This window comes from Eurytemora carolleeae, unplaced genomic scaffold (genome assembly GCF_000591075.1).
Source record: "Eurytemora carolleeae unplaced genomic scaffold, Eaff_2.0 scaffold478, whole genome shotgun sequence".
Classification (NCBI taxonomy): domain Eukaryota; kingdom Metazoa; phylum Arthropoda; class Copepoda; order Calanoida; family Temoridae; genus Eurytemora; species Eurytemora carolleeae.
The window spans coordinates 51,913-76,134 of NW_019396378.1; the positions used below are offsets into that span (position 1 = coordinate 51,913).

At 32.3% G+C, this 24,222-nt stretch overlaps 1 protein-coding gene across 1 annotated transcript in view; it reads right to left on the minus strand.

The window, feature by feature from the left end:
* Nucleotides 1–24,222, minus strand: part of LOC111702037 (glutamate receptor ionotropic, NMDA 2B) — a 49,060-nt gene that overhangs the window by 15,763 nt on the left and 9,075 nt on the right. The window contains exons 7-19 of the mRNA XM_023473561.1: nt 23,931–23,988; nt 21,634–21,741; nt 20,022–20,102; nt 16,624–16,675; nt 10,552–10,607; nt 9,822–9,864; nt 6,214–6,284; nt 5,694–5,951; nt 4,582–4,656; nt 2,425–2,525; nt 2,169–2,243; nt 1,185–1,223; nt 467–636 (exon numbers count right to left, since the gene is read on the minus strand). Of these exons, the coding sequence (XP_023329329.1) occupies nt 467–636; nt 1,185–1,223; nt 2,169–2,243; nt 2,425–2,525; nt 4,582–4,656; nt 5,694–5,951; nt 6,214–6,284; nt 9,822–9,864; nt 10,552–10,607; nt 16,624–16,675; nt 20,022–20,102; nt 21,634–21,741; nt 23,931–23,988 (1,187 nt within the window). The remainder of the gene's footprint in view (nt 1–466; nt 637–1,184; nt 1,224–2,168; nt 2,244–2,424; nt 2,526–4,581; nt 4,657–5,693; nt 5,952–6,213; nt 6,285–9,821; nt 9,865–10,551; nt 10,608–16,623; nt 16,676–20,021; nt 20,103–21,633; nt 21,742–23,930; nt 23,989–24,222) is intronic.

Genomic DNA, 24,222 nt, shown 5'->3' on the forward strand with positions numbered 1-24,222 from the left:
AATATATATTTTCTAATCCTAATATACACAGAACAGAGATTAATATAATATATATTTTCAATCTGATGGTTTAAACTTTTGAAATTTTAACCATCGATTATATTTGATCTATCAGAATTCATACAGTGGTAAGCGATTATATCAATACAATAAAGACGACCTTTTATGTGAGCTTTTGGATTGTTAATTTTCACAATTAGAAGTTTACAAGTAATTAAAGAGAAGCTTTTTAATTGACAGATTCTTCTGACTTATATTTTTATGTGTATCCATGCTGTTTAACAGCTTGCTATTAATCAAAATTGAAATCAAAACTCGTCTTTATTTTATCGATATAAATCGACTGCCCCTGTAGTTCTACCAAATTCGGTTGCAATTGATTGTTTCAAAGAGTGGTTAAAATCAAAATTAAAATGTAAAGTCGTCTTCATTGTATTGATATATACGACGACGACTGTATCTCTACCTAAAGCTCCAGATTTGACAGCCATGGTTCCCTCCTTGACAGTTTTCCTGCTGAACTTCTTCATGTACATGTGCATCTCCGGGAAATTGTTCTTCATGACGAAATCTGTTGCACCGTTAGGAATTGTACCAAATCGGAATACTGGGTGGTGAGAGTACGGGTTGGATAGCCTGGATAAAACAATTAATCGCAACTATTTTTTACTTTCTTCTGATGCGCATATTGGCCGCTATGTGTCTCTCCCAACCGAAATCCCTGAAATATTTAGAGCAGAGACACCTAGCGTTGCACCGTTAGGAATTGTACCGAATCGGAATACAGGGTAGTGAGAGTACGGGTTGGAAAGCCTGGATAGAACAGAAATATACTAAATAGTATTAAAGGGAGTGTTCGCGAAAAATGAAAGGGGGTATAGGCTTAATGCGATATAAAAGTGCTTTTGATCGCTACTAATCTTACTTCTATCTGTTGTGTCTATAAGGAGAAAATTGTTAAAAACGACTAATACCGAAGAACGTAGTGTCCATACAAATTCAGAAAGATGCAACATTCAACTCGGATCGTAAACAAATCAATTTAATTCCAAACAAATCATTCAGATATTACAAACAATAGTCATCGATTATTTTTCATGTATTCCCTGTACTCCCTGTACTCCCTGTATTCCCTGTACTCCCTGTACTCTCTGTACTCCCTGTATTCCCTGTACTCCCTGTACCTTATATCCTCTACTCCTGAGAGATCATAGTACTCCTCCCTGAAATCATTAAATCAATTTATTTTCTTATATCGATTAGTTTATCTAATCGTGAAAACTTCATTTACAATCTTTATTTATAGGAAACGTCGTTATAGCTTTAAGTGAATCTCCATTAAAAGAAGAAGATATTTTCGTTTTTTTAGCTTGAAAAGTATTCAATTTTCACAATTTCGTTCATTGTTTCTGTTCAGGATAATGATGCAACTGTTATGTTTAGATGCATTTATCTATGATGCAACAGTACTAGAGTATCTAGTAGGACAGGATAATGATGCAACTGTTATGTTCCTTGTTTCTTTGTTCTTGATCAGGCAAAGCAAAGGTAATGGTGTGAATCGGACATGCAACTCTAGAGATGAAGGGTCACTTGAAATAATATTAACTGATTATTTTTCTCTTTTGAATCTGAAACAAATTTGATCACACTGTGGAAGGGTTGACTTTCATGCCAGGTTTACAATCAGTCAAATTTGAATAAGAGCCTGTATACTTTTATAACAAAGGTTTGAATATTGTCAAATTCAGGGACTATAGGAGCCAGAAACATTAAATATTATCACCTTATCAGAGTTCAAACCGTAAATCCTGGTTTTATTTGATAATTTTTTCAAAATAGATTTTTTTCTGTTAGAGTTTACTGCTTTTAAATTATTTGGCTGTCAACATTTCTTCTCTTTATCAAGAACTATTTTTACAAGTTTTAAATAAAAATTTTAAGTAGAGTTTTCTTTCCAATACCTTTTTATCATGAATGCTGCTAGGTTAGCTGTATATATAGCCAGAAATATCAGAGCAAATATATACCTTGTTAACATGAATGCTGCTAGGTTAGCTGTATTATATATATAGCCAGGAATATAGAGCAAATATATACCTTTTTAACATGAATGCTGGTATAGGTTAGCTGTATATATAGCCAGAAATATCAGAGCAAATACATACCTTGTTATCATGAATGCTGCTAGGTTAGCTGTATATATAGCCAGGAATATCAGAGCAAATAGAGCAAATATATACCTTGTTATCATGAATGCTGGTATAGGTTAGCTGTATATATACCCAGAAATATCAGAGCAAATACATACCTTGTTATCATGAATGCTAGATTCAAGGATTCAAGGATTCAAGGATTCAAGGATTTAAGGATTCATTTGCGACTCTCCATATTTTCTATGAAAATCTTTGATTTTAAATCTGCTGAAGCAAAAGTATTATTTCCTGTGGGCAGTCTACATTAACAGCAGCCTTGAACAGAACTACCCACACCAACCACAGGGTTCGAACATACGAGAACCTTCCCTGCAAACAGTCACATATTTGCTTTTAAAGGAACTGTCATCGTAATTTTAAGTGACCATCCATTTATAGAGTACCCTTAAAACCTTAATCTGATCAATTGGAAGAATAGCGTAATTTTTTTGGCTTGAAAAGTGTTTATTTCTAATAGTTTCTCCATTGGTTCTGAAACAAGAAATTTTGTAGAGAAAAAACAAATAAAAATAATTAGTTTTAAAAAATTTAAAAAAACGTTGATATCTAAATCATACTTGAAAAAGCTGTTAATGTTACCGTTGTGTATCAATCATGGCACTTTACCAATGGAAGGTCACTTAAAATTACGTTCACAATCCCGTACATCCCTTTCATCCATCTCTTAATACTTTTCAAAATGGCGTTTACCCAAAATTTACTTCCAAATTTACAGTTTCCTTAATTCGGGGGAAACTTAACAAATAAATAAACCACAAAATGGCAATTTTTATAAATTTACTTTTTCCCATAGAAATCCACACTTTTTTGGAAAACCCGTTTTAGGCTTGCAGCTGTGGTGCAAAAATTAAAGAGGTAAAGCTAAAGGATTTGGTTACTTTTGGTTCCCTTTAATTTATCAATTAAAAAGTTGAGATAGATTGGTCTAATAAAAGTTTTATTAGAACGAATATGTATGAAGATATCTTGTTTGGTGTATTTTGCATGGATATGTTTATGTTTGTGCAGATTCAGATAAAGCAAAGATTCTTCTCAAATAATAAAAATATTGAAATCTTTAAAGGCACTGTAAGCGTAATTTCAAGTGAACCTCCATTTACAGATAACGATGCCCAATTCACAACGGAACCCTTAAACACTTTGTGTGATGAAATATGAACTAGTTATTGTCATTGTAAACATTTTTAAGTCTAAGATAGGGCTGGGCAAAGTTTCATTAACGAAACGGGGATTTTCGAAAATTAACGGAAGACTCCGTTAACGAACAGCAAACACCGTTAATCGTTAAATCGTTAAAGAAACGGATTAACCGTTGTTGAAAAAAATTAACAGTTAAAAACGTTAACTAAAACGATAAAAACGGTAAATTTTGTTATTTTCTGATTAAAATTGCTTGACATTTATTTCAAAAATTAAAATATTTTAAGCGTTTTGATGTTTTTAAATGTTGTCTTCTGTGTTTTTAAACCGTTAACGATTTTTTTCGCCATTAACGCCGTTAATACTGTAATATACCGTTAACGGCTGTGCCTTTCACGATTTTTTAACCATTAACGCCGTTAATTTTTTAATAACGGTACCATTAATGGCTAAAGCCGTTAAGGATTGTTGAACATTTTCTGTTAACATTGTTAATAAAATTGAGATCGTTAATTAACGGTAATTTAAAAAAAACGGGAAATGCCGATAACCAAACAAACACTCCGTACATAACTTTAAAATCAACAGCTAGCAGAAAATTTTTATTTTTTAACGATTGGAACTAACCGTTAACGAAACGGTTAGAAATAATAGGAACGTGCCCAGCCCTACTAAGAAATGACAATATCTTCAAGGGTACTGTTGGGTGGAGGGTTACAGGAAATTATGCTAACAGTCCCTTTAAGAGCAAGGACAATACAGGGGAACCTACAAAGACAATCTATATTGTCTGTTTTCGATTATCATTATAAACAGCCATTAGAAGACTTTATTCAAGGCAGAAGAAGTTAACCTTGGATTCGTCGCATTTAAGAGTTTTTAACCATTTTTACAGTCTTTGGAGGAACAGATATTAAAGGGTCTGTTGGCGTAATTTCAAGTGTCACTCAATATAAAACGTTACGTGATCGATTCACAACATCCCTTCAGCCATTTTTCTTCAAATTTCCTTTCATAGATGACACCAATTGAAAGGGATCAATTTTCTAAAGAACAATGATAGCTCCGTCTTTTTTTCTCAATAAAAGTTTTTTTTAGGTTACCATTGTGAATACATGTAATTATTAAAACAGAAACGATGTCGATAGACAAACATTGCAATTTTAAAAGGGATAAAAAAGTGTTACATATTTTTAAAATTAAAATGTCTCAAATCGGACTGTCCCTGAGAGTGTGTCTGTTTCATATTGTAGCCGTGCGGGGAGAGCCATTCAAACAGAAATATTGAAGTTGCAGCAACCTTAAATAAAACTAAATTGCAACATCCCTGAATAATAATTAATCTGTATCTAATTAAATATTATAAATTTTAATTATTGTGAGGTCTGAGGCTGTCAGTGGTTGTTACTGGTTGTTACTGGTTGCAACTGGTTACTACTGGACATTACTGATTATTACTGGTTGTTACTGGTTGTTACTGGTTTTTATTAGTTGTTACTGGTTGTTACTGATTGTTTTCGGTTGTTACTAATTCTTACTGGTTGTTATTGATTGTTACTAGTTGTTACTGGTTGTTACTGGTTGTTACTGGTTGTTACGGATTGTGACTAGTTGTTACTGGTTGTCACTGGTTGTTAGTGGTTGTTATTGATTGTTACTGGGTGTTACAAGTTGTTACTGGTTGTAACTGGTTGTTTAAGGTTGTAACCGGTTATCAATGGTTTTACTGGTTATTACTGGTTGTTACTGATTGTTACTGGGTGTTACAAGTTGTTACTGGTTAATGTTTCTGGTTGTTACTGATTGTGACAGGTTGTAACTGGTTGTTACTGATTGTAACTGGGTCTTACAAGTTGTTACTGGTTGTTACTGGTTGTTTGTGGTTATTACTGGTTATCACTGGTTATTACTGGTTGTTAATGGTTATTACTGGTTGTAACCGGTTGTTACTGGTTGTTACTGGTTTTTATTAGTTGTTACTGGTTGTTGCTGATTGTTTTCGGTTGTTACTAATTCTTACTGGTTGTTATTGATTGTTACTAGTTGTTACTGATTGTTACTGGTTGTTACTGATTTTACTGGTTGTTAATGGTTGTTACTGATTGTTACTGATTGTTACTGATTGTTACTGGTTATTACTGGTTGTTACTGGTTATCACTGGTTGTAACCATAGTTGTTACTGTTTATTACTGGTTATTATTGGTTGTAACTACTTATAACTGATTGTTACTGTTTGTTACTGGTGGATAATGGTTGTTACTGGTTATCACTGGTTGTAACCATAGTTGTTACTAGTTATTACTGGTTGTTTCTGGTTTTAACCGAATGTATCCTACCTGAACTGTAACCACCACAACTAGCATCCAGGAGGCAAAATCAAAAGGTTCCAAAAACGCTGTCGGAGAAATAATTCCCGTTCTTTTCGAGACAAGAATTGTTATCCCCGTCTCCAGGAAGGGTATGGAGAAGTCGATGACGCTCTCCCTCCCAGAGTTAATCTTGAGGGAGGTGAGAACCATATCCGTCTCGTGCTTGATCAGCTCCGCCACCAACCCGTTCCAGGTCCCGTTCTGGATACCTCCCCATTGTCCGTCCTAAATACAAAAATGCCCGAATACAACGAGACCATAAAAGCTTTGTCTGATCTACTCCAGGAAAACTTAAATTTTAGGAATTATTAGAATTAAACACTTTTAGACCTAGAAAAACGACAATATCTTCCCCATTAATGATCAGATAAAGGTTTCAAGGTATTGTTGTGAATCGGGCATTGTTATCTTTTCATGGATGGTTACGTAATATTATGGCAGCTGGGGGGTCACATAAAATGACGTGCCTTTAACATTAAATATTTACCTTAACACGCTTGAGAGCATAGTCGAAGGATAAATCAGCTGAAAACTTTCGAAGCAAATCAACACAAAAACCTGAAAGTAAAGTATTCTATTGGAGCAAATCCACACAGAAATCTGAAATTACTTAGTTGGAGCAAATTAACACAGAAACCTGAAATTATTCAGTTGGAGCAAATCAACACAGAAACCTGAAATTATTCAGTTGGAGCAAATCAACACAGAAACCTGAAATTATTCAGTTGGAGCAAATCAACACGGAAACCTGAAATCATTCAGTTGGAGCAAATCAACACGGAAACCTGAAATTATTCAGTTGGAGAAAATCAACACAGAAACCTGAAATCATTTAGTTGGAGCAAATCGACACAGAAACCTGAAATCATTTAGTTGGAGAAAATCAACACAGAAACCTGAAATCATTTAGTTGGAGCAAATCAAATATTTAATCTATTTATAAGTTGTTTAAATAACTTGAAGATTAATCCAATTATATTTAACTATGCAGACTTAGATCCTTTACCTTTGAGAGAAAAGAAACCGACTTCTAATGCATACTTTTTTAAGCCTAATCTTATCTTAAAGGGAGCGTAAGCTTAATTTCAAGTGTGAAGTGACCCTCTAAGGAAAGATGGCAATGCCTGATTTACAACGGTACCCTTGAAACCTTTATCTGATTATTAATGTGGAAGATATGGTTTTTTTCTCAAGGTTTGAAATTTGTTTATTTCGGATAATGAAATAAATATCGTAGCAAACCCCATATTTATAAACCCAAACACACCTTGATAAATTACATTGTACATTGTGACCTAACTCATTCATATTCATTCATAATTTATTCAACTACAAAGCACGAGATAATACAAGTAAAAAATCACAATTTACTATGAAGTTTGGACCCGCCTAACCAGAGTAGGTTGTTTTAATTGGTTGGCCCACTATAAACGAATGAGAATTGCAGATAAAAACAATGTACATTGTACATTTTAAACATAATAATGATGAGAAATCAGGAAAATGGTGAGGAGGAGGTGAGGGATTATAAGGGAAAGGGAGGATACTCAGCGTAAGGGTTGGAACAGAGGGTAACATAAGTTATTAAAATCTATGCTTGTAGATAACTACGTCAAACCTATATTGCAATTAAACCTAACTACGCTCATGAATAACTACGTGAAACTTGTAATTACGTTCATTAATGTAACTTGTACCATAGAACTCAAAATAAACGTTAGTTGGAAGAAAACTCTGCTTGATTAAGGTATTATAGTAATTGTTCCTCGTTTAGCAAACAGGAGGGGTCCTAAATCAATCTTGAAAGATGAACCTTGAGTTCTAGATTGAGTTGTATCTGTAAGACAGATACTTGAGAATACAGATTGAGTCTTATCCAGATTGATATTGACTATGGTATTACTGATGGACCTTGAGTTCTAGATTGAGTTGTATCTTGTAAGACAGATACTTGAGAATACAGATTGAGTCTTATCCGGATTGATATTTACTATGGTATTACTGATGGACCTTGAGTTCTAGATTGAGTTGTATCTTGTAAGACAGAAACCTGAAACTACAGACTGAGTTGTATCCGGATTGATATTGACTATGGTATTACTGAGGAACCTTGAGTTCTAGATTGAGTTGTATCTTGTAAGACAGATACCTGAGAATACAGACTGAGTTGTATCTGGATTGATATTGACTATGATATTACTGATGAACCTTGAGTTCTAGATTGAGTTGTATCTGTAAGACAGATGCCTGAGAATACAGACTGAGTCGTATCAGGATTGATTTTGACTATGGTATTACAGATGAACCTTGAGTTCTAGATTGAGTTGTATCTGTAAGACAGATGCCTGAGAATACAGACTGAGTTGTATCTGGATTGATATTGACTATGGTATTACTGATGAACCTTGAGTTCTAGATTGAGTTGTATCTGTAAGACAGATGCCTGAGAATACAGAATGAGTCGTATCAGGATTGATATTGACTATGGTATTACTGAGGAACCTTGAGTTCTAGATTAAGTTGTATCTTGAAAGACTGATACCTGAGAATACAAAGAGAGTTGTATCCGGATTGATACTGACCAAGGTATTATTGGAGAATCTAGAGTTTGAGATTGAGTTGTACCTGGATTGTTACTGATCTAAAAGCATTTATTGCAGTACGGCATTTACTACAATAATTCCTATTTGTTTTCTTGCATTAGAAATGCGCAAGTAATATTTGTTGAGGGTACCATTGTGAATTTGGCATTGTCATCTTGAAATTACGCGTATAGTCACTCTAACTAAACTTCTTGTAGACTTTCTTTTAAAAATTCCTTATTAAATTTGTTCTGTACATCTCATTAAAAAAAATATATAGTTTGTCATATTTTCATATATTTTTAAGTTTACTTTTCCCATAAGTTTCATTCAGCATATTTTAAGCATAATGATCTTTAAAGACAAAAAGCTAAGGCTAGAGTTTAATTCCAGTCTTAAATGTTGTCTTTTTCATTGTATATTAAATGATCTGGCCAACAAAAGAAACAAATTTACCAACAGCTGGGAACCATAGGAAAAAAGATTAAATTCCGAACAGTCGTCTTTATAGTCTTATCCTTTGTGGGAAACCCTGTATGAAAGCTGTAACTTTTCGTCAACTTTTCTCTATGCTTAAAATATTCACAAAGAAAAACTTTTTTCACAAAAACAAAACAAGTTTAGCTTGAATGTTTCCGATTGGTGTTGCGTCTAATAAAACCTGCATAGTTCCTAACTTAATTTAAACTATTATGTGTGAAAATTATTATTTATGTAAAATATTACTTATGTAAACTATTGTTTAATGTAGATCATTGTATTATGTAAATTATTATGTATGTAAATTATTGTTAATGTAAATTATTTATTCATTTATTCTCAACAATCATTTTTGAAAAATTATTATTTATCCAATGTAAAATATTATATCATGTTAATTATTATTTATCCAATGTAAAATATTATATCATGTAAATTATTATTTATCCATAGTAAAATATAATATCATGTAAATTATTATTTATCCATTGTAAAATATTATATCATGTAAATTATTATTTATCCATTGTAAAATATAATATCATGTAAATTATTATGTATTCATTGTAAAATATTATATCATGTAAATTAGTATTTATCCATTGTAAAATATTATATCATGTAAATTATTATTTATCCATTGTAAAATATTATTTTATGTAAATTAGTATTTATCCATTGTAAAATATTATATCATGTAAATTATTATTTATCCATCGTAAAATATTATATTATAGAGGACGTGAGTCAGACTCTAATAAAACGCATAAATAACTTCCAGTGTATATATTTCTTATAACTTATTACTAGAGGGTTCAGAACTAGAGGCAATATCAATATAGCACGTGTAGACTGTAGAGATGATATCAGTACTTATGCCCCGTATCCGTTCTATCTCATTCTGTTGAATCTTGTGGAACTAGTTTAACGCGGCCAGGCATCGTCTTAAATATTATATTATGTAAATTATTATTTATCCATTGTAAAATATTATATTATGTAAATTATTATTTTATGTAAATAGATTGAAGACCTGAACAGCACTGAAACATGGTAGAGTTGGGATTCTTCATCTCCTGAATATTTTAAATATGATCAAATCAAAAAAATAAATATTGGACATTTTTTAGTTGTGCATTCGGCACAAAATTACAAGAAGAATAAATTACAATCGACAATTCATGATTTTCTTCGTGTGTGAAAATAATTATTTAATATTTATTTTTACATTAATTTTTAGAGGAATTTCATGTGAAGTTTAGAAATAATTTGATGTGTAGTTTAGGAATGAGTTCATGTCTAGTTTAGGAATAATTTCAGGTGTAGTTTAAGATCAATTTCAGGTTTATTTTAGGAATAATTTCTTGTGAAGTTTAGGAATAATTTCAGGTGTAGTTTAAGAATAATTTCAGGTTTAGTTTATTAATAATTTCTTGTGAAGTTTAGGAATAATTTCAGGTGTAGTTTAAGAATAATTTCAGGTTTATTTTAGGAATAATTTCTTGTGAAGTTTAGGAATAATTTCAGGTGTAGTTTAAGAATAATTTCAGGTTTAGTTTAGGAATAATTTCTTGTGAAGTTTAGGAATAATTTCAGGTGTAGTTTAGGAATAATTTCAGGTTTAGTTCAGGAATAATTTCAGGTTTAGTTTAGGAACAATTTTTTGATAACTTCTGGATTCAGAATAATTTAGTAAAAACTTTTAACTTTATATTTGTTAAAACTTTTTTTCTTCAGAATTTTTTTTTTACTGTCTAGTTTACCTCTGTAATGTTTACAGTAGCTAGGTGTGAGTCAGGAACCATCTGGCATACAGCTCCTGCCGTACAAAACCGGTTCTTTGCTCTGTATTGTTTGTGTTAACAAGATTGTTGTGTTTATGTACAATAAACCTTTACTAATAAATTGGCCGGGGGGGGGGGGCGGAATTTTGAAAAAGCATCGTTGAACGAAACTCACGAATATTCGTTTGTGTATATTTATATCAGGAAATAACGAGAGATTATGAAACCAACCATACTTAAAGATATTTCTTTTAGAAAATTATTAAAAATTGCATTACCCCATTTGTGAAACTGCGCCCAGTTTCCGATACTGGGTTTCATGACATACCCGGTCTTAAGTTTTGGGCTCTGAGCCCGAAATTTAAAAGAGTATTGTTAAACCAAACTTCCCAGTTTCCTTTTTGGAGTCTCAACATTTGTTTAGATTTTGTTTTCAGAGATTCGAAAAAAAGAGAATATAAATAAACTGAAAGAAATAATATTTCACCACAAAACAATTGATATTCACATAACTGCCTATCCCCATTCGTAAAACCCGGGTTTTAAAACTGGTTTTCCTAACAATACCCTGTCTTAAGTTTTGCACTCTGGAACTACACAGCGTACTGCATATCTGTAAATTATACTGTAGGTTAAGTCCAGAGATAAGATCTATTACAGGCTAGAAAATGCAATATTTCCGCAGCTGAGCCGGAATATTCTAATCCGTACTTTTTGCAAACATATGACGTCTCCACTTACTCACGTCCTAAATACGGAGGAATTAAGTACTGTCTAAAAGGGATTTTCTACAACATTTAGTGTCCGACCATAAACTGCAACATCGCGCGACCCCTATAGACGAAAATAAATAGAAAGCTGTTCAATACACTGTAGAATAAATTTTCAGGGATGGTTTTAATTGACGACTTTAAAAAATATAGGTTAGTTACACTTTCTGGGCCGAGCACTGCGGCTAGGATGGGCTAGGGGGCCGAGCGCTGCGGCCACGGGTTAGGTTAAGTTATTACTGCATCATGGATTATAATAATTTTCGTAAAATAAAACTACAGAATATAAAATTTTGAATTTAGTTTTTATCAAATCGGATTAAAATTGGACTTTTTGAATTAAATTGTATTATTAAAATTGTGATTATTATTTATCCCTGGGTTTATAAAGTTGTATTTTGTGCAGGTACTGACATCTATAATATGGTTAACTCACGGCGAAATTATGTGAGTAAACATGACGTTAGTAAGTCTGTCTGTCCGAAAATAACTAACGGGAGACATCTAGCGGAAAAACACTATAGAGTACGGAGACGTATTTAGGACGTCTTAAATACGACCATAAATTTGAAAAAATTCCGGCTCAGGGTCTATTGGAGTACACGACCAATTAACAGACGTTGGTTCATGGATGGATCGTTTTTTTTGGAAAAACTATCGTTTCGTTATGAAAACGACGACGAAAAAATGAAAAACGAATCGATCGTTTTTAAACGATTGTTTTTTAAAAACGACCATTTTTATAAAGTTCGGTGTTTTGTTAAGGATTGTTAAAGACAACCCTTTGTTAACGATCTTTATTGACGTAACGATAAAACAACATTCGATAAAAGACGTTTTCAAAAACGATTGTTATTCGTTTTCTAAAATTCAAAAAAAGGTTTGTCGTTTTCAAAAATTATCGTTTTTTTCCGAAAACGAAACGATCCTTTTTGAAGACGATCGAAAAACGATTAACAACCCTATCTGTATTCAGGGATATTTAAGGATAATTTGGATACGATATACTAAACATTAAAAAATAGACTATATTTATAAATTTTATGTTTTATGTTAAAAGTTAGAGTATTTCCTGAAAAAATGTAAAACTTATCCCCCGAACGGCTATTATATGCAACAAGGGGCCGTTAGATGACAGTCAAAAACCTTTTGTGGAGAGAACGTACTGCGTATTTGATAAGTATACCCACAGACTACACAGACTGCTCATACACTCTACCTTTACTGACATCTCACGGCCAATTGTTGCATTCAAGGGTTAAGTTTTACAGGTTTTAAAGAAATATTCCAATTTAAACACATACACATAACGTTTATGAATATTATATATTTTTAAAGATTTTGCATTTCCTATTCAAAGGATCACTGAATACAGATGTCTCCTGATTGGTCGTGTACAGTACTTGTACACAATAGAACATGCTGTGGAAAATATCGCATATTATAGGTGTTAATCGATCTCTGTAACTCTCTTATCTCTGGTTAAAGCCCATCGAACATCCTTCTTTTAATTATTAGTCAACAGTTGTAAGTGACAAGTGTGCAGCTCAGCTCACTTGGTAGGCAGGTAGGCATCTATCTGCCCCTTGGTTTTTGTTCATTGAATTTAAAGCCAACCATGCTCATATAGAGAAAAGTAAAGATAATCAAATAAACCCCCTAACAGAAATAAAAACTACAATATGTGAGCAACTAGCTAGTGTATTTTTCAAAGCTAATTGTTCTAATTTCAAAAAATAAAATTAGGAAACAAGAGAAGAAGAATAAGATTGTTAGACTCCATACTGAAACTGGTAAAAATGAAGAAAAGTTTGTTTTACAATAAACACCAGCTGTTCAATCTTTTTCTCTTTTCTTCTCTTCTATAGGACTGGGCCAAGTTCTGTTAAAGGCCGACGAGTTTTTAAAAATTAACGGAAGATTCTGTTAACGAAAAAAACGTTAATTATAAAGTTGACGAAAAAAACAAACAAGCATTCATAAAAAACGGAAAATCAAAAAGAAATAACAGATATGTATATTGAATCTATAAATAACAGTGATGTATAAGACTTGTTTTCTATAATTGCATGAAACTTACAGATTATAATATCCCCCCCCCCCCCATAATTTTACATAAAATAATCTTTAACGACTGTTTAATGGCTGGTGCCGTCAACGATGTCCAAAATATTCTCCCAACGCCGTATATCAAATTTAGATCCGTTTAGAATCGTTCAGTTCTTAGTTAAGAAAAAACTGAACCTAACCGTTAACTAACCGTTAAAGAACAGTTAACGAACCGGTAACGAACCGGTAACGAACCGTTCACGAACCGTTAACCAACCGTTAACGAACCGTTTACGAACCGTTTACGAACCGTTTGCGAACCGTTAACAAACTTTTAACGAACCGTTTACGAACAGTTTAAAAAATTTAAACGTGTCCAGCCCTATACACTTATACAGTACACGTAGTTGTTAGAGTTATTAACAATACACTAGGATTACACAGAAAAGACAAAAGCGGTATAATTAAAATTAGCTTAGGTTGAAAATTTACTTTCTAGAACGTTCTTCACTTTCATATGTTAATCTACGGAAATCTAGACAGTTCTAAGAGTTATTCAGCATATTTTAGATTGCCTTGACTTTAGAATATGTAGCAACACCTTGGCCTTTGTTTATACCTTACCTTCTCTCTCTTTAACATTTGTGTAGCCCTATACATATGCATTTCAAAACTGCTACGCGCTTGTTTATAGCCTATGTTAAAAGGAGTAAAAGAAGAAAGTTTCAAAATATTGCTCGATATTTGCATGAGAGCGTGCACATATTGTCCTATAAACAGAATGATCTTGAAATTCAAGAAGTGTTTTTTGGAGGGGTCTGTTTCCAGCATTATTTATAAGAATGTCTCCACAAGTATCTACATTTTTATGTAAAAAACACATTCTATTAGAGTTTAAACTATAATATTGGAAAAAAGAAAAAAAACGATTTTCCCGAAAATTTGGTGGCCTATTTATAAACTACATTTGAAAGTTCAAACAAAAGTTGTTTGTTTTTCCTTTATTACCTGCGGGGTTAACCAAGCTTTTTAGAAAATAGAACTAAATACATGTTTATTAAAACTGTGCAAAATTTGTTCTTAATTCGTCCATACCTTTCTTTTGTTATATTGATTAAAAATTCTTTTTATTAAAGATTTCCTAGACTAGACCAAGGTTATGATGCAAGGAAAGTTAATTGTAGTTGCGTATATTCTGCGTGCGCATAATGAAACCCTAGGCGGATTTTTAAACAAGAATAATTGCATCAGTGTTTGTTTAGAGGTTAAAAGCATTGAATTTTGATAATTTTGATAATTCACATAATAGTTTTCAATGACCAGAATATTTCATTGATTTTTTATGTGAAAGATGGATCCCATGTCAGGCTGTGACAGTACACTGCAGTACAAAAGATGCGTACACCTCTGAAATAACTTTCCTTGCATTATAACCTTCTACTAGCCTATATCTATTGTCTAGGTTCTTTATCTTTTTTTATTTTTTTTAAATTTATTTTTTATTTCAAAATTAATTAACAAAATATATAAGGGCAATATTGATAAGATGCCATACTTTTCATGCTAAACAAATATATCATTTTGGTCAAGCCTTTTTTTAAACTATAAAAACTAGTCTTTTTTCTCATTGTTTTTTGGAAAATATCAAATGACAAGAAAATATTTAATATTTATATTACCCCAAACCTTCAAACTTCAAGGATAGATAGAAATGGAAAAAAACTAAATTTTCTTGATCAAGATTAGATATAAAATAATCTTTTTAGCAAACAAGAAAAATCTATAAAGCTAGTTGAATAAAGAAGATTATATTCCAACTCATTCTTTATGATTATCTTTGTTCTTCTTCTTGCCAAATCCTTCATTGATATGGAAATAATTTCTCTTGATGGAGGAGGGGGGGGGGGGGAATATTAATTTGTATAATTTGTAACGAGGGTGTCCCATTTTTATTCTGAACTATATTACTTCAGGATATTTTTCTAACTCTGAACTTGATAATTTCTTTAATACCCTTTAACGTTAATTTTCGGGCATTTCTTATATATTTTGGCACCCCTTGCTTAGCTCCAACACTCAAATAGCAGAATCGTCAAATTTTGTTAAATGATTTTGCTAAGGTGAATTTAATGCAGGTGCTACAACAACTGTTGTTAGATGAAAATTTGAAATTTCTTAGAGTGAAGTTTTTAGAAAGGCCATCTGAATATTGAAGCTCAATATCTGTTGATATATAAATATATAATTATACATTTATTATACATTCTTCTATATTGTATTTAGATATATTATTCCAACCATTAACTTAATAACTACTATTATTACTCTTCTTATTGTATAATATGCAGGCTTTAACATCTTTATCATACGTCTTATATACATTCTTCTATATTGTATTTAGATATATTATCATACGTCTTATATAATCCATTATAAGAATATTGGGTTACATAAACAAAAGTGAGAAAAACAATGATAAAATTATTTTAGGATAATTTGTTTTGATGGCCCAAGAACAACGAAACTTCATAGACGACCTGAGGCCGAATTTAAAGAATATGGTTGGTTTACCTTAAAATTGTATAAAATTTTTCAAGCTTTAAGCCGGCGCTCAATTGAAACCGGTTTTTGGGGGATTTGAGACACGGCTTAAATTTATTATATTCGGACAATGAAACTCTTCAAAAAAAAGGCATACAAATATAAAGGATTTGAGTCTTTTACACCAACTCTGGTTTTCTAATCCCTATATCTTTGCAATCCAATGTCGTAGACCTTAGATATTTCAAACTTTAAATTTGGTAGATCAAATAATCTAAGTTGAAAATATATATAAGGCTAACATCATCATGTTGCAAAGATTTAGGTATTTGAAAATAAGAGTTTGTGGCTAAAACTCAATTCCCTTGTTTGAAAAAAAGTCTTTTAATGGTAAAACGCTTTTTTTAGATGACACATAATAAGGTTGTAAAATTTCATGACAAATTATCAAACTTTTAAAAAACGGTCTTTGCAACAAACTCAAATTTTATAATCCCTGCGTCTTTGCAACCTGATAGTGTAAACTTTTGTTATTTGATTCAACAGAATTCAGTTTTTGAAATATTTAAGGTCTTCGACATAGGAGGATATTAGATCAGAGTTTTTGGCAAGGATTCAATTCCTTTTGTTGACATAATTTCAAAAATGTTGTTTTCTCGATTTAAAATAGTTTAAAACTGGAGAACCGTGCCTTTAGTTGATGAACAAGCAGTGGGCGGGCTCAGGTTGATATAGGGAGGTTCCTAAAAAAATTCATTTAGGGTGGCTTCTGAAAAAAAAATTTAAAAGGTGGTTCCTAAATAAGTTATCAAGGCGGTTCCTAAATAGTTTCATAAAGTGCAGTTCCTGAAAGTATTTATGTAGGGCGGTTCCTAAAAAAGGTTAAAAGGTGCTGTCCTGAAACTTTTTTAACAGAGCGGTTTCCGAAAAATTTTATATTAGGCGGTTCCTTAAAAACTGTAAAGGGCGGTTTCTAAAAATGTATATAAAGTGGCTCCTAAAATATTATATTGAGTGGGTCCTAAAAAATTTAAATAGGGCGGTTCGAAAAAATCATATAGGGCGGTCCCTAAAAAAAAAATATTGGGCGGTTCCTAAAAATTATATGGTGCGGTTCCTAAAAGATATATAGGGCGGTTTGAAAAAAAGTAGAAAGGGCGATTCCTAAAAAACTATAAAGGGTGGTTTCTAAAAAATGTATAGGGCGGTTCCTAAAAAATGTATAGGGCGGTTCCTAAAAAATGTTTAGGGCGGTTCCTAAAAATTTTTATGGAAGAAGGTTACAAAAATTTCATTATTATTGCATCACAAATTTCAAATTTATTTCGAAGAACATTGTTATTTATTTTCTTTTGTTCAATATTCCAATAATTCAAATTTTTGGTCAGTAATTTTCATGCTTCGAAATGCATCAAAGAATTTGTATTTTTCATTAGCAAAAGTTCATTACATTACATAAAGAAGCTTATATTTTCAGGGATTACAACATTGTGTTCATATATCTGGTGAACCCTGTGAAAAGTTCATTACATTACATAAAGAAGCTTATATTTTCAGGGATTAACAACATTGTGTTCATATATCTGGTGAACCCTGTGAAAAGTTCATTACATTACATAAAGAAGTTTATATTTTCAGGGATTAACAACATTGTGTTCATATATCTGGTGAACCCTGTGAAAAACAAGCCTATATATTCATTTAGGGATGTGCATCGTTATAAACTTCATTTTTAAACATTCAAGGATTTTTTTACTTTTTAGAGGCTTCACAAGAACTTGATATATTCAAAATATAATTATATTTTCTATTTTGCGTTTGCTCGCTTATTTTCATTGCAAAGGTATCGATTAGAAAATCAGAGTTTGATGCAAAAACTCAATTTATATTTTTTTACCAAAGTTTTAAAAACGATGATAAAAATATTTTTTTTAAAAGTTTTGATAATGCACATGGGTCAGGTTAAACATGTTGTCGTGTATAATGACACCAAACTATTCTTAAAGGTAAAAAAACCTGAAATATTTTTAAAACATAACGATACCCAGCCCTTTATACATTCAACTACAGTTTGAGGATTGAAAAAAATAAAATTTGAATATTTTAAACTTGTTTTTGTTTTCTGTACAAACTATAATTTTGCTAAAACTTGTTGAAGTGTTCCAGTTTTCTGGTCCAGGGATTACACAGATAGAAACTACAGTTAATGTTCTAACTTTACCCTTTAGAACACAGAACATGGGAAATATATTCTTAAAGGGACTGTTGGCGTTTTTCAAGAGACCCTCCATTTCAAGAGAAACAGCTCGATTCACAACGGTACCCTTTAAATCTTAGTTATTCTAGCCGTACCCGTGCTTGGTCTTAAATTAAGATTTTAGCTAAAGTGCCCGGCGTGGCCCGTGGAATTTTGAAAAATTCGAAACTTTTTTTTGGCAAATAAAAATTAACAAAATTATTGATATATCCCTTATTTTTGCTCGCAGGCAAATATATAATTATTACCAATGTGATTCGGGCCAGTACATCTTTATATGGAGGCTCACTCTTTAAATTTTCTTTAAAGTGATATGACACAGGGTTTGACACAAGGAGTATGGAATAGAAGGGAGATACAACTGACGCGGCCCGCTCTATCATATGATTTATACATGCTTTGCATACGGTACTCCATTTGAATAAGAAATATTCAGAATAAGTTATTGTATACGCGGTAATTGTACATCATACAAATATTTCTTATACAAATGGAGTACCGTCTGCAAAGCATGTATAATCATATAGTAGGGCGGGCCACGCCAGTTATATCTCCCTTCTATTTTATACTCCTTGGTTTGACACAATTCGTAATATTTTATGTCAAACCGTTTTTTCAAAACAGCGCACATACCCTTTAACACTATAATACCCATTGAGTGTAGGGATACTTTTTATGCTTTCCTTTCTTTTGTAATGTTCTTCTTAGAAAGTTTTTATTTTATTGGGATACAAGGATTTATCTTTGTAAAGAAACCCTGGACAATTCCGTGGCAGATTTCTAGATTTAATTGGAGCAAAAACTTAGGTAATTTCTTTTGAGTAAATCTTAATGTAAAGGAACTGAGATCTTGCCACAAATTCTTATATTCAAATCCCTATATCTTTGCAGCCTGATGGTGTAAACCTTTGATTTTTTAAACTTAGACTATTTCATCTTACAGAATTCATAGTTTGAAAAAGTAAAGGTCTTCGAAATCAGATTTTAAAGATAATCAGAGTTTGCTTCCAGAATTCAATCCCTTTTTTCTATTGACAATTCTTTAAACCTTAATATTAACTTTTTAATCTTGAAAATTGATAATTTTCAATAAAAGTGACTTGTTGATTTCTGCTACAAAACAATGAGAAAATCATCAGAAGTTGGCACTTTTTAAGCTTATACATCCTTGATAAGATAAAGGTTGGAAGGATGCTAGGTACTTTCCCAAAGAATTTTTCCCAAGCGGCAGCTTCCCAAGGGTATTTTCCCAAGTGACAACTTCCCAAATATCCAATTTCCAAAGCGGCAAATTCCAAAGTCTGTCCTAGCCGCCGCGCTCCGCCATCTAGCCGCAGTACCCGGCCCCCAAGCCTATCATAGCTGCAGCGCTCGACCCTTAGCAGCTTGCGGCGCCTCAGAAGGCCTAACCTAATCTTTAGAAAGTTGCCGCTTGGGAAAATGTACATTTGGGAAATTGACACTTGGTAAATTGTCACTTGGGAAAATGCCCTTGGGAAAGTACCTAACACCGGTTTGAAGGAATCCTAGCTCAGTGAAGATTTAAATTGAGTATCACTTGAAATTACAACTATAATCCCTTCACAACAGTTCATCATAATTTTTAAAAAAAATACAGAGAAAATAGAAATTTAGAAAAATAAATGTTTGTGTAAATGGGATTAAAAATTGTCTAATCAAATCTGAAATATAATGATCCCATGCTTGTTCTTCAAATTCCTAACTTTATTCTAACTTTTAAACTATTATTATAACTTTTAACTATTAGCTTTACTAGAAGTAATATTTGGAATTCTATATAATTCAAAATTGAACAAAAATCTTAATGTTACCTCAAGAAATGTAATTGTAAGGAATCTCCTCTCAGGAACACCTTCAGGAGGTTTTAAAGCATTTCCTGGCCATACAATATCCTGGACAAAATAAGAAGGGTTTAAAGCATTTCCTGGCCGTGCAATATCCTGGATAAAATAAGAAGGTTTAAAGGATTTCCTGGCCATACAATATCTTGGACAAAATAAGAAGGTTTAAAGGATTTCCTGGCCATACAATATCCTGGACAAAAAAAAGAAGGTTTTAAAGCATTTCCTGGCCATACAATATTCTGGACAAAATAAGAAGGTTTTAAGGATTTCCTGGCCATACAATATCCTGGACAAAATAAGAAGGTTTAAAGGATTTCCTGGCCATACAATATCCTGGACAAAATAAGGGGGTTTAAAAGGATTTCTGGCCATACAATTTCCTGGACAAAATAAGGAAGTTTAAAATGATTTCCTGGCCATACAATATCCTGGACAAAATAAGAAGGTTTAAAGGATTTCCTGGCTATGCAATTTCCTGGACAAAATAAGAAAGTTTTAAGGTTTTCTCGACCATACAATCCTGGACAAAATAAGGAGGTTTTAAAGGGTTTCCTGGCTATGCAATATCCTGGACAAAATGAGAAGGTTTAAAGGAAATTGTTGCCCGCATCATTCTCTATAACTTTCTTATATTAATTATCGATCATTGTGAATTATTTCTTTGAAGTGTGATGTTGTAGACTATTGATATTTCAAACAATAAATTCTATTAGATCAACTAATTAAAGTTTGAAATATCAAGATAACACCACCAGGTTGCAAACATAAAATCGTTAGTAAATTGTAGTTAGTGGCTTCAATTCCTCACCATCGAACTGCTTACAGAAACTTAAAGACAGAATATTAGGGATGTAAAAGTTTTAGTTATCTTTATATTCATAATTTTGAACGATGTCTTTAAAATTTCGAAATGCCTTTTACATAATCACAAACAAAATGGTTGAATGTATTCTACCATATAATATAATACTGATTGAAAAACTAAACAAAATGGTTGAATGTATTAATATAATACTGATTGAAAAACTAAACAAAATGGTTGAATGTATTCTACCATATAATACTGATTGAAAAACTAAACAAAATGGTTGAATGTATTCTACCATATAATATAATACTGATTGAAAAACTAAGAAAATATGGCTGTTTAAAGGGAATGTAGACAAATTTACAAGTGATTTTGTATTAATAAACCTGCATTTTCCATTTACAACAGTACCCTAAGGCCGAATTTAAAGAATTTGAGCCGCGACTTAAATTTGAGACGCGGTTCAAAAAATGTTGGTTCCACTTAAAGCCGCATTCATTGTTTCAAGATTTAATCCAGCGCTCAATTGAAACCGGTTTTTGAGACGCGGCTCAAATTTATAAAATTCGGACTCTATTTATCTTTGTCCGAGCAAACATGTTTTGTTTTTTCTTCTGAAAATTGATTATTTGCAATTGCATTTCTATAGAAAGTGACTTGTGAATTTACGCTAAAGGGTACCGTTGTGAATTGAGCAAACAACGCTATTTAGACTGAGGATCATTTGAAATTGTGTGTACAGTCCCTTATAAGAAAAAGAGGATATATTACCTTTATGTTAATCTTCTCAGCATTAAGAGATTTCCAAACCCCAATCTCTTCCCACATCATTGCACCATCCTCTACCATACCCTGGCCTCGAGGCCGTAGGTTCATAACCTCAAATATTAAACATGCACCATCCTATACCATACATTGGCTTTGAGGTCGTAGGTTCATAACCTCAAATATTAAATATGAACCATCCTCTACCATACCCTGGCTTTGACGTCGTAGGTTCATAACCTCAAATATTAAACATGCACCATCCTATACCATACATTGGCTTTGAGGTCGTAGGTTCATAACCTCAAATATTAAATATGAACCATCCTCTACCATACCCTGGCTTTGAGGTCGTAGGTTCATAACCTCAAATATTAAACATGAACCATCCTCTGCAATACCCTTGCCTCTAGGCCGTAGGTTCATAACCTCAAATATTAAACATGCACCATCCTCTACCATACATTGGCCTCGAGGCCGTAGGTTCATAACCTCAAATATTAAACATGAACCATCCTCTACCATACCCTGGCCTCGAGGTTGTAGGTTCATAACCTCAAATATTAAACATGAACCATCCTCTACTATACCCTGGCCTCTAATATGTGGGTTCAAAACCTGAGATATTAATTCAATTACTACTAAAATACACACATTGAGCGTATCTTGAAAAAGCAGTAATTGTAGGTACAGGGTTATTCACAAAGGATGAGACTTCAGAGACGACTGTATAGAATTTATACTGTTTGTTTCTTTATATTCCTAATTCCCTGGAACTGAAAACTTTGAGATCGACGTTTATTAAAAGTTCCATGTCGTCTTTACAGTCTAACTCTTTGTGGGTAACCTTGCAAGAGACAGCCTACAGGGTGTCCCAATAAACATGGGAATAAAAAACATATTAATTCCCATTTTTATTGGTACACCCTCGGTCTAATAATTTCCAGAACTCCTGCATATTCGCCAATTATCTTTAACATGTGTAGAACATGCATTAAAGGGACTGTGCGCAAAATTTCAACTGACCTTCTATTTAAAGAGGGGTCTGCTCGATTCACAACAGTACCCTTTAAACCTTTGACTGCATGATCAAGGATGAAAACCTTTTTTAAATTTGTTTTTATAAATCTATAAAAATCTTATAATTGCTGAACATTTTGTTTTATAATTAAGAAATATAAACATTCACTTTCTAGAAGTGGCAGAATATAAACATTCACTTTCTAGAAGTGGCAGAATATTCACTTTCGAATTTTTGGACACAGAATGCAGAAGTTGTATGTCCTTGATGATCAGTCAAAGGTTTAAAGGGTACCGTTGTAAATCGGGGAAGATCACTTGAAATTACGCTTACAGTCCCTTTAAATTTATTTTTCTGGTGAATTGAGTAGATAAGATTTCATAATCTAGGGTTAACGAACCAAATATGAATTTTTAACACTAATTTGTCTTTTTTAAGCCTCTGTTTTCAGTTTTTTCAAAATATCTAACCCCCCGGCCCCCCTCCTTTAAAAAACGCTTTTTGGGGGTTTATCATTATGGAAAAAATAAAAAAGAAATTCTGTTTTTCCCACAAACGCTGATTTTCTTATCCCTGTATATTTGCAAACATTGCCTTAGTCCTTAGATATTTCAAACTATACATTCTGTCAGATCAAATTATCTAAGTTTGAAATAATAAAGCTATAAACTATGATGCTGCAAAGATATAAGGACTAAACATTTTTGAGTTTTTTAGCAAGATATCAATTTCTTTTGGAAACAAATCTAATGGTGTAGACCTTTGATATTTTAAACTAATTCTGAGGCCGGGTTAAGGCATCAGGCTTCAATACCATCAGTTTAAAATATTAGAGTTTGAGGCAAAAAATCAGATTCTTTCCATGCTTTTTATTTTTTTCTTGGCTTAGGCTGAGGTTCCTCCTAGGTTCTCAGTTTCTGCTGTTTATTGTGTTATAAATAATGTTTAATCCTCCTCATTACATAATTCTTGGCAGCCATATCTTAAACTATAAATATTGTTTAAAATCTAGCGCCATGGGAATATTTATACATCAGTTGCACTTTATTATTCAATTTACTTATCTTATTAAGATTCCCCATTTCTGAAATTTTAGTTAACTGAAAAACTATTTCAATCTAAAACCATAATGTTGAAAGTTTGAGTAACAAATTTCTAAAGATAGAGAATTTTAAATGTGAAAAAATTTTGAAAATTTAATTCAATATTGAAAATGGTAATCATTCAACCTTTAATAAAATTGCTGATGTTAATAATAAAATTATGAAATAATGAAAATCACCTTAAGCTCGACATTTTTCAATGATCCATCGTTGTTGAATTCGAAATCTTGGTCCGACCTAAAAAGGAAAAATTTAAGCCAGTTTGACCCCTGGGAGAAATGCAACAAACGAACCAAAAACTAACCAAAATTATTAACAACAAACACAAAAACATAGTTCAATAGAACTCAGGGAAGCTGAATGTATAAAACAATAATTAACAATAACTGATAGAACACTAGATGTCGTCATTTCAAGATTTAGAGGTATTTCATTCACAATAACCCTATACTGAAGCCCAAAGGAGTTACG